The 12,356-nt window shown below is 36.8% G+C and overlaps 1 protein-coding gene across 1 annotated transcript; it reads right to left on the minus strand.

Moving 5' to 3' along the window:
- Positions 1-5,321: 5,321 nt before the first annotated feature.
- Positions 5,322-6,313, minus strand: LOC103681186 (olfactory receptor 52D1-like). The gene has a single exon (XM_008710717.1). It carries the CDS (start codon positions 6,264-6,266, stop codon positions 5,322-5,324), a length of 945 nt encoding a protein of 314 aa, XP_008708939.1. The 5' UTR covers positions 6,267-6,313.
- Between the last annotated feature and the right edge of the window lie 6,043 nt (positions 6,314-12,356).

The raw sequence follows: 12,356 nt of genomic DNA on the forward strand, positions 1-12,356 counted from the left end.
AGCAATTTTTTTTCTTCCCTCTATGCCCTATGCTGTGGCTTTTATTCTTGTGACTTATTCATTCCATAACTGGAGGCCTCTGTCTCCCACTCCTCTTCACCCATTTTGTCCATGTTCCACCCCCTTCCTTCTAGCAACCATCAGTTTGTTGTCTGTGTTTACAGGTCTAATACCTGAAGCCAACTTTTAAATGCAACTCTTGGCTCTCATATATCAGCTTGCCAAAAAGCATGCCTTAGAATCTGTGAAAAATTACTTTGGAAAGGTGTCCTTCCAATACTAAATTTTGAATTGATAAATCATTATTTTGCTTCAAATATGGGCATATGGTGGGCTTATATAACATGAGGTATCCTTTCACTCTGAATAAAACTAAGTATGATTTTTTTTTTTTTAAGTTTTTGACCAATGCAGCTCAGGTTTAAATCCTAGGAGTAGATTAACAGAAGTTATGAACAAAGGTTACATATCAGCTCAAATATTGAGTTCATCTTCTTCTACCTTATTTTTTTGTCAAGAAATTTAGCCATGCTTCAGAGTCGTAAGTCCACACTACTTAACCCTGGACCTAGAACCCCATCCCAGGCTCCATCATTCCCTTCTCATGGAAGCACTGAATTTTCCCATCCCAACTCAACTATAATTTTACAGCCTGTAACCTGGTTATCTTACCTCTACAATAAGATGGTCTCATTGCTCACCGCGAGGGTCAGCTTAATATTGGCTATAACTATAACAAGAGCCATTATACCTCTTCTCCTGGGGGACCAGAGGCTGGCAAGGAATATCCTGCCTATCACCGCTCATGAGAACGCTCTCTGATTGTAAGCAATTTCACTAATCTCTCCCAGTCTCTCCAGACACAATCTGGTCTCTTGAAGGGAATCAATCTTGTAGTGTCTTTGCCAACTAAGCTCTTGGCTTAGAAACCAGTAAGAGATGGCCTCTGGACTCCAGGTCTCTTGAGATACCTGATTTATTACACTCCCTGGGCTTAAGCACATGCAGGTGCTGTGAATTAATGCCTTCTTACAATGTATGTTATGAGAGCTAGAAGGAGTGGGGGATACCAGAGACGTGTATGTTTACTAATTAATTAGGGCGTCCACATTAACATCCCTACATGTCTCCAGATATTCTTAAGTAACTTACTCAAACCTTATTTAGATCTGAAAAAACAGCTGAAGCTCCAGGTTATTTTCTAGTCATGTTCTTGTTCCTGAATCCCCCCGAACTTTACTTGTTTGATCAAGTACAGGATATTCATTATCCCCCAAATGAATCATTATTTGCATTTTGGTTGGTATGTTATGCAAATATTGGGTGTGTTTTCCTTATAGATATGTCCTTCCTCATCATCCTCTCCTATTTCTGTATTTCAGGAGTAATGAATATTATAGGCTGTATTTTCCAGAATCACGAATCATCTGTGTTTATCCTGGATTTGTTCAGTGGAGGCACTGGCAGGAAAATATTAGGGAGGATGAAAGGAAAACTTGGTTTATTTCTCCCTATTTCTCACTCTTTACAACTGCATCTGCTCTAGGACTCCAGATCCTGCCAGAGGGGACTTCCATGGCTTCAGCTTCCACTGAGAGACTTGTATCTTTGAGATATGATTGAACTGCTAGTTCCTCTCTCTCTGTTTCACTGACCTAGAGTTGGTATGGCTTCCCATAGTTCTTTTTAAAATTTTTTTGTATTTCTTAAGTAGATTTGATGTTTACCATGGAACTCGATGCAAGGCTTGAACTCATGACCCCAAGATCAAGACCTGAGCTAAGATCAAGATCAGAGGCTTAACCAACTAAGCCACGCAGGTGCCCAGATGAGTACCTATAGTTCTTAATTTCTGGGAGACTTTATTTTTGAATATTTAATTTCTCAGAAGTTCTATAATTTATATAATTGTCAGTGTTAAAGATACCCTATACTAAATATTCAAGAGCTTCTTGTTTCTTGATTAGATTCTGACTAATACAGATACCTTTCACAATACTATATGGCTTTGGTAATTAGTTGATTTGAAAGAATGACAGTATTTCCTAGTTAACTGTTTTTAAATATTAGAAAGGGAACAACAAAAAACAACCAGCCACCTCGACTCCAACATAATAAAGGCCATATATGAAAAACACTTGTGCTAACATTATACTCAATGGTGAAATACTGAAAGTTGTTTTCTCTATGATCGGGAATGAGACAAAGAATACCCATTTCTATCACTTGTATTTAACATAGTACTGGAAGTCCTAGCCAGAACAATTAGACAAGAGAAAGAAATAAAAGCCATCCAAGTTGGGAAGGAAGATATAATATCTCTGTTTGCAGATGACTTGAACTTATAAGAAGAAAACTGTAAAGATCACACACACACACACATACACACACACACACACACACACACGCCTACTAGAACTAATAAATGAATTAGCAAAATTGCAGGATTCAAAATCAGCATGCAGAAATCAAAAATTGCATTTCTATACATTAATAATGAGCAATCTGAAAATGAAATTAAACAATTCTATTTACAATATAATCAAGAAGAATAAAATAGGAATAAATTTAAGCAAAGAGACAAATACTTGTACACTAAAAAAATACAAAACATTCTTGGAAGATATTAATGAAGACATGAATAAATGGAAAACGATGCCATACTCATGGATTGGAAGACATAATATTGTTAATATGTCAATACTACCCAAAGTGATCTACAAATTCAGTGCAATCCCTACCAAAGTCATAATGGCATTTTTTTCAGAAACAGAAAAATCCAACGTAAAATTCATACAAAATCTCAAGGAACTCAAAATAGCCACACACACAAAAAATTTGAAAAATAGGAACAAAGTTGAAGTCTCATATTTCCTGATTTCACAGCTTACTCCAAAGTGACAGTAATCAAACCAGTGGCTTAAAGACAGACATATGACCTATGGAATAAAAAGGAGAGCTCCCAAATTAACTGTCACACATATGGCCGAGTAATTTCTACGAGACCATTCAATGGGGAAAGAATAATGTTTTTTTTCCCCAACAAATGGTGATGAAAAACTACATATCCACATACAATAGGATGAAGTTGCACTCACAGCCTATAAAAAATTACTAAAAATGGATCAAACACCTAAGTAAGAGATGAAAACTATCAAATTCTTAGGAAAAAAAAAGCGAACAACTTCATGACATTTATTTGACAATTTCTTGGATATGACACCAAAACATAGGCAACAAAAGTAAAAATAAATAAGCTGGACTTCATCAAAATTAAAACTTTTGTGCTTAAATATGGAGAAAAAACTGGTGGTTGCCAAAGGGGAGGTGGGTGGGGGGGATAGGTGAAATAGGTGATGCAGATTAAGGAGGGTACTTGTGATGAGCTCCAGGTGATATATGTAAGCGTTGAATCACTCTATTGTACACCTGAAATTGATATTACACTGTATGTCGATTATACTTCAATTAAAAAAATAAGCAGAAAAAAATACTTTTGTGCATCAAAGGACATTATCAACAGAGTAAAAAGGTAAGCCACATAATGGGAGAGGATATTTGGGAATCATGCATCTGATAAGAAATTAATAACCAGAATATACATAAAGAACTTCTAAACCTCAACACCAATGACAACAACAAAATGACTGGATCAAAAAATGAGAACATAACTTGAATAAACATTTTTGCAAAGAACATATACAAACAGCAAACACGTGAAAAGATGCTCAACATCACAATTTTTAGGGAAATGCAAATCAAAAACCATAATGAGACATTACTTCACATTTATCAGGATGACTCTTACTTTAAAAAATGAAATAAAAAATAACAACTGTTGGTGTGGATATGAAAACACTGGAACCCTTGTGCATTGCTAGCGGGAATGTAAAATGAGGCAGAGGCTGTGGGAAATGGCATGGCCATTCCTTACAAATGAAAACAAAGAATTACCATATTTTACAGCAGTTCGACTTCTGGGTATATACCCCAAATAAATTAAAATAGGGAGTCGAACTGATATTTATACAACTATATTAATAGCAGCATTATTCACAATAGCCAAAAGGTAGAAGCAATCCACATGTCCATCCACAGATAAATGGGTAAACAAAATGTAAGATAGATAGATAAATAGATAGATAGATGATAGATGGTAGATAGATGATAGATAGATGATAGATTAGATAGATGATAGATGATAGATGATAGATAGATAGATGATAGATGGTAGATAGATGATAAATTAGATAGATGATAGATGATAGATAGATAGAGATAGATGATAGATGGATAGATAGATAGATAGATGATACACAGATAATAGATAGATAGGAATCTACATTTAGACCTATTTCTGTTTTATCTATGTAACTATAGTCCACTATAATATATAGGAATATTATTCAACATCAAAAAGGAAGGAAATTCTCATGCACTCTACAACATGAATGAAACTTCAGGATTTTATGCTGAGTGAAATAAGCCAATCACAAAAGGACAAATATTATATGATTCCACTCGGATGAGGTACCTAGAGTAGCCAAATTCACAGAGACTAAGTACAATGGTAGTTGCCAGGGAATGTGGGCAATGGGGAGTTAATGTTAATGTATAGAATTTCAGATGGGGAAGATAAAAAAATCTCTGAAGAAGGATGGTGGTGATGATTGCACAACAATGTGAATGCACGAATTCCACTGGACTGGGCAATTAAAAGTGGTTAAAATAATAACTATTATGTTATGTTATTTTATCACAGTAATAAAAAAGCCACAAGTAAACACCATTTAGTTACATTCACCATAATGCTAAAAACATGAATAATAATATTGGATAGATAGATACAGAGATATGTAAAGGATAGATCAATCTTCATGGTCTTTTCTTTATTACCAACATACAAATATATATTAGCAAAGAGAAACATCAGGGGAAGCTTCTTTCAGTTGTTGGTTGTACCCTAAGCTGTCCCCTAAACAAGAGTGGGAAACCGTCCATCATTCAGTTCTCTTGAGAAATCTTATTTTGTTTACAATGTACATATTTTTTTTCCTTCTTCTACTGTTCACTCTCTATTTGTAATTATCCTCCAAAAGACACACAGTTAGAAGGAGATTAACAATTTGTCCTCCAATATTTAATAAATGAATAAGCTGAAATAGCGTGTTGGATTGGAATTTTTGGAATTCACAGACATATAGTAAATAAAAGGGAACATTCAGGCAGTAAATGCAATTCAATTGCAGGAGTAAGAGCAGCTAGTGATTTTACTTACATCATCTCTTTTATGTCCATTTATTTTGTCAATCCAACTAAAATCAAGCAACTTTGATCATTAATGTCCTAAGAACGTGCTCCCGTATTTTCTTGGTCCTTACTCCATACACAATGGGGTTGAGGAAAGGCGGCACCAAAAGGTACATATTTGCAATAAAAATATGGATATGTGCAGGCACACTCTTCCCAAAACGGTGAGTGAAAATGGAAAAACCAGCTGTGGAATAGAACACAAGGATGACACAGACATGTGATCCACACGTGCCCAAAGCCTTAAAGCCAGCTTCTCGGGATGGCAGGCGGAACACGGAGCGGAGGATGAAGGCATAGGATACACCAATGAGAATGGCATCACATGAGCCAATGATAGAGGCCATACTGAGGCTATAACTCTTGGTGGCCCTTATGTCCACACACGCCAACTTCACCACGGCCATGAACTCACAGTAGGTGTGGGCGATGATTCGTGTTCTGCAGTAGGGCAGCTGTTTGAGCAGGATGGGATGTGGAGAAAAGAAGGCTACACCCCGAATCACCACAATAATACCCATTATGGTGATGCGAGCGTGGCTGAGAATGGTGGTATGGCGCAGTGGGTCACAAATGGCCACGTAACGGTCAATGGCCATGGCCAGGAAAAAGCCTGATTCCATGGTAGTAAAGCTATGGATGAAGAACATTTGGGTCAGGCAGGCATCAAAGGCAATGTCGTGGGCTCCGAGCCAGAAAGAGCATGCGGGGCAGGGCAGCGTGGACGTGGAGAGGACCAGGTCGGTGATGGAGAGCATGCAGAGGAAGAGGAACATAGGCTCGTGGAGACTTCGCTCTGCCCTCACCACCGCCAGGATGGTCACATTCCCCACCACGGCCACCACGTACATGGAGCAGAAGGGAATCCCAATCCAGACATGCAGGTGCTCTAGTCCTGGGATGCCCATCAGCAAGAAGGTGACAGGAGAGGGACGAGAAGTGTTGAGAGGAGGCATGGTGCTTTTCCCTTTGCTTTTTGGGCAGCACAAGCGGATGCTGAAAACATGGAGATTCAGGTCAAGCAGACCCTTAATGATCTATTGCTAAAAACAATTCAAATTCATCATCAGGTGTATTGAAATTCACTAGGATCACAATACTAAAATTAGCAATAACATACCAAATGGCTGTGTTTAGAAGTACAGAAAGATAATACTTATATTATCTCAGGGACCTATAAGTCACCTTGTCCCTTCATTTGCAGTAAAAGATTCCATCTTTCGTCCTACTTGTACTTAATTCAACATTTACTGAGAGGTTACTGAGTTTCTTCCTTGAGCTCTTATTCAGTATTTCCCTCAGGTCAATGGGTTTTCCATAAATGCAAGTGGTCAAGCAGAGGTCTTGTGAAAATATCAAGGAGTTACTGAAAGGACGCTTGTAATCCACTCTGCCATTCACGTGGGGAATAGAAATAGAGGGCCTTGTCCCTCTCTGGACCTGATATTGAAGTTTTTGGCACAGCTTTTGAAGTAGAATCAACTCAATCTGTATCTTTAGCCTTTCATTTGCTACTTTGCATATGTAACTAAGCTGACAAAGTTTGCCACGATGTTGCTTTTTTCCTATTGTTTCTTTCTATTTCGTACTACTTACATAGGCGCATATTATGTTTTTGTGAACCAACAGCTATCTTTTGGTAAGGACAAGGTATTTCTTAACATTAACCCCTCACTACCTTTTTATCTTCCTTTTGTTCAGATTTCGATCGTTTCACTGCACAGCTGGATATTAATTGAGCTCCTTCACTTGTTGGTCCAGAAACCCAAATTCCCAAACATGCACAATAGTTTATTTATTGGATTGGTAAAGTTACCTAATGATGCTTGAGATACAGGTTACTGACTGTAGTAGGTTTCTTTACACTTTATACTTCTTCTTATAGTTCCAATGGACAGTCAGACCTCCATGGCAGAGAAGCCCTGGGATGAAGGGGTTGAGCATGAGGCAGGACTTGAGAGGGTTAAAGAAAAGAACTAACTTTTAAGTCACCGCAAATGCTTCAGCTGTAGAGGAACCCTTAGTTACTAGTTTTCTGCTTTTCCTATCGCTCATCAAGGCAGTACTTAGTACATATCTAGTAGCACTGCCATCGGTTTTTAAGGAGAACCTGCTTTCTCCATGTCTCAAATAAATCCTCATGGATATAATATGAACTAAGAACTTACACAGAGTTACCTCTATATATGCTTTCCTGAATCATGCCAAAACACTTATATTCCCCATATATCATTAACCAAAACCAATATATATATATATATATATATAATTTTTTTTTCTAAGCTTCTAACATTATAACTTTAAACAGGCAATTTATAAGGCAAAAAATTATCCCAAAGGAAAGGATGAGTTAACAGAAATGACAGCAAGGGATCAAATTTATTTTAGTGAGTTAAGAAAAGCCTTCTACTTAGGCTGGAACGTGAGGATTACATGACCTTTTCCCAAATGTTCTGACTATAGATATGTAGGTATAGATACAGATAATGCATGTCCACCTACGTGCACCCACATGCACACGCACATAAACAAAGGAAAAGCAAAGGAGCATAAACGAAGCTCCATCGGGAAGGACAATCATGATGTAATGAATTAAATCTAGTGTAGTTGGGACTCAAAGGGTACAGAGAGATTAAAGTGAAATAAAATTCCATGGGTAAAGAAGGGTCCCCACACATTCACGTGTAAGCGCATAACCAGCAGGAAGTGTTACAATCTAGACCAGTGCAGTGGCTGTCACCTGTTCCGGTGCTAAGTGAATGTTGGAGTTACGGATACGCTACCGAGCATTGCAAGAGCAGGGCTAGAAAGTACACACACTCACAGAGACACACACTGGTTTCTAAAATACTTTTTTGTACAAATGCACAAGATGTAATCTCTGTGATGTCATCCCCCTGAAAATGCCAATCTGCCATTGAGTACGGAGATCACGAGGTATCCTTATTTCTGTTCCTTCAGTAGATTCATACAATATGAAATATGGTCAAAATGAGAGATAACCCTCTCTTCTATCCTATCCTTAAAAAGATCTTTGTTTCCTAGAATGTATTTTTTTTCTTCGTTTCATCCATAAAGAATGAAAAATGTGTATTCTCTCAGTTTCAAAGAATTACATCTTCTCTCTTGAATCAGGACATCTGGAAAGTAAAAAGATGTTAAGAAAATCCCCTGTCCCTGAAAGTTTTCCTTAGATCCCTCAGACTATCTCTTTCTCTCCATCCCTCTCTTGTTTCATAACCCTAATTAGCTCATAAAGAAACTGATTCAGAACCAAGAAGCAACCTAAGCACGTAGTTTCCATATATAGCAGCTTCAACATGGTAATCTCAGAGGATAAGCAGGAATAACATCGGACACAAACAGCTCCTTATGGAATCACTGGGAGAGGGGGAGTGTATGCACTGTTGGTAAAGGTTTGATAATCTTCCTAATTCCCTTAGGTTTAGTGCAGGTGCAGTGATCTCTTAGAATTTTGATATAATTTATCAGCCACATAATAGGACCTGAAGGGAACTGAAAAGATACAGAACACACTCTTTATTTATTTATTTATTTATTTAGACACTATTTATTTATTTATTTGTCAACTCCATTCCAGTGTCAACTTGGGACATAAGCTTTGCAGGCCAGAAGAGAGGGGGACGGTATGTTTAAATTATTTTAAAAAATAAACAAGAATTCCTTATCTAGAAAAACTGTAATTCAAAAATGAAAGAAAAAATAGGACATTCCCAGGTACACAAAAGCTGAGAGAGTTGATTATTCCTAGACCTTCTTGGCAAGGAATGCTAAAGGGAGTCTTTTATGTTGAAATTCAAGGAAGTTAGAAAGTAACTCAAACCTATACAGAAATATTAAGTTCTTCAGTAAAGATAAAGCACACACAGATATAAAAACCAGTATGATCACAGTTTTGGTTTATAACTCCACTTTTTATTCTTCTACAGGACAGGGAAGACAAAAGCACAAAAATAATTATAAATCGAAGTTAATGGGTACAGAATATATAAGGAAGTACTTTGTAACATTAATAACATGAGGCGTGGGTGGTGGAGTTCTAAAGGGAGGAGTGGAACTTTCGTATGTGATTGAAGTTCAGTTGTTATCAGTTTAAAATACATTGTTATAACTTCAGGATGTTATATGTAATCCCTCAGGCAATCACAAAGAAAATACTTGTCAAATATACACAAAAGGAAATGTCAAGCAGTCAAAAAGTGTCATTATAAAAATTAAAAAAACACAAATGCAGCCAGTAAGAGAGAAAAGGAGGGACAAAAAATGTTTAAGACATACAGAAAACAGTAAGATGATAATAGTAAATCCTTCCTTATGAATACTTATTTTAAATGCAAATGTTAAAAATCCCCAGTCAAAACAAAGAGTGGCAGAATGGATTAAAACAACAGGATCCAGACTCCAGTTTTCCAGCCTAGCATGTGAGACACTGGAAATTTACACTCTGCTCTAACAGTAAGTAAAAAGTTGAACCAACTGAAAAGTCAGCAACTCTTCTTGGAACCATAAGAGTGCCAGGATAAGAAAATACAAACTACAGGGGCACCTGGGCGGCTCAGTGTCACGGGTGGCTCAGTGTCTGTCTTCGGCTCAGGTCATGATCCCAGGGTCCTGGCATAGAGTCCCTCATCAGGCTCCCTGCTCAGTGGGAAGCCTGCTTCTCCCTCTCCCACTCCCCCTGCTTGTGTTCCCTCTCTCACTGTCTCTCTCTCTGTCGAATAAATACATAAGATCTGAAAGAAAGAAAGAAAGAAAGAAAGAAAGAAAGAAAGAAAGAAAGAAAGAAAGAAAGAGAAAGGAAAAGAAAATACAAGCTACAATTGACTAGTTGCTGGAGGCTTAGTGTGGGCAAGCCTGAGAGATAAACTCCAGGGGGAACCCAGTCATTGATGGGTCCCTACCCTTTTGTGAGTTTTACATCCAGGAGCTCATCAGGTCCTCACAGTGTTTTGAAGAGAAAGAGCAAAAGTCAGAACCAAACTTAGATATTGCAGGGATGTTGGAATTATCAGACCGTGAATTTTAAAAAAACTATTAATACACTAAGGATTCTGTTGGACAAAACACACAACATGCAAAAACAAATGAGCCATGTAAGCAGACAGATGGAAACCCCAAGAAAGAACCAGAAAGAAATGCAAAAGTTCAAAAACAGTAACAGAAATGAAGAAAGCCTTTGAGGGGATTATTAGTAGACTGGACATAGGTAAAGAAAGAATCTCTGACAATGAGAATACCTCAATAGAAACCTCCAAAAATGAGAAGCAAAGAGAAATAAGACTGAGAAGGAAAAAGAAGGGAAAGAAAAGAAAAGAAAAGAAAGAAAAGAAAAGAAAAGAAAAGAAAAGAAAAGAAAAAGAAAAGAAAAAGAAAAGAAAAGAAAAGAAAAAGAGAAGAAAGCAAGCAATGTCCAAGGACTGTAGGACAACCACAGAAGGTGGAACATATGAGTAATGGGAACACCAGAAGGAGAAAAAGGAGAGACAGGAACAAAAGAAATATTTGAAGTAATAATGATGGAGAATTTTCCCAAATTAACACCAGACACCAAACTACTTAGCAAGAAAGTTCAGAGAATACCAAGTAGGATAAACATGAGCAAAATATTAGATGTTGGCATATCATCTCCAAACAGCAAAATATCAAATATGGGGAAAAAAATCCTAAAAGAAGCCTGAAATAAAAAAAAAAAAACAAACACACCTTAGCTACAAAGGAACAAAGGTAAAAATTACATCTGCTTTGTCCTCAGATACCACGCAAGCAAGAAAAGTGGAGCAAAATTGTAAAGTGTTAGGAGGAAAAAAAAAAAGAATTCTGTACCCTGCAAAATAATTCTTCAAAAGTGAAGGAGAAATAAAAACTTTCTCAGACGAACAGAAATTGAGAGAATTTGGTATAAGTGCACTGGCTTGGAAGAAATGTTAAATAAATTCTTTAGAGAGAAGGAAAATGATACAGGTCAAACATTCAGGTCTGCTTAAAGAAAGAGCACTGAAGAAGAAATAAGTGAAAGTAAAATAAAATCTTTTATTTTCCTTATTTGTAATTTATCTAACAGGTTGATAGTTTGTTCAAAATAATTATAGCAACATTTTATATAAACATACATTTACGCATAGTTACTATAATTATTTTGAACAAACTGTTACCTGTTAGATAAATGTATGTGCATATACACGTATGAGCAAAATGAATGCCAGCAATGATACAAAGGAGAGGAGGGAGGTACTAGGGTTAGTTTGGTCTTATAAGGTACTCTCACAGTGAAGTGGAAGAGTGTTATTTGAAAGGAGATTTGAATTGGTTGTAAATGTATACTGCAAACTCTAGGGCAATGACTAAAGAAAGTAAAAAATAATAAAAATAAAATAAAAAGAAGTACAACTGATATGCTAAGAAAGGAGAAAATAAAATCATACAAAATGCTCAATTAAAACCACAATAATAATCCTTAACATGTATGTAGGTAAAAGAGAATATCAAAATATATGATGCAAAAACTGATAGAATTCCAAGGAGAAATAGATAAAGCTACTATTATATTTGGAGAATTCAACATCCTTTTATCAGAAAAGGACAGATGCTGCAGGCAGAAAATCAGTAAGGACACAGTTGACCTAAATGACATCATCCATCAACCAGATGTAATTGACCTCTATAGACCGCTCCATCCAACAACAGCAGAATATAAACTATTCCCAAGCTCACAGGAGCACTCACCAGGATAGACCATGTTTGGGGACATAAGACCACCTTAACAAATTTAAAAGAATAGAAATCATATAAAGTATGTTCTTAGACCACAATGGAATTAAACTGAAAACAACAGAAAGAGAGCTAGGAAATACCCAAATGCTTGGGGAGTCAACAATATACTCTAAATAATGAGTAAAAGAAGAAATCTCAAAGAGCTAATGACAAATATTTTAAGCTAGAGCTAATAAGAAATATTTTAAGCTAGGGGTGCCTGGGTGGCTCAATGGGGCGCCTGGGTGGCTCAGTCGTTAAGCTTCTGCCTTCGG

The sequence above is a fragment of the Ursus maritimus genome, unplaced genomic scaffold (genome assembly GCF_017311325.1).
Source record: "Ursus maritimus isolate PB19 unplaced genomic scaffold, ASM1731132v1 scaffold_16, whole genome shotgun sequence".
NCBI lineage: Eukaryota > Metazoa > Chordata > Mammalia > Carnivora > Ursidae > Ursus > Ursus maritimus.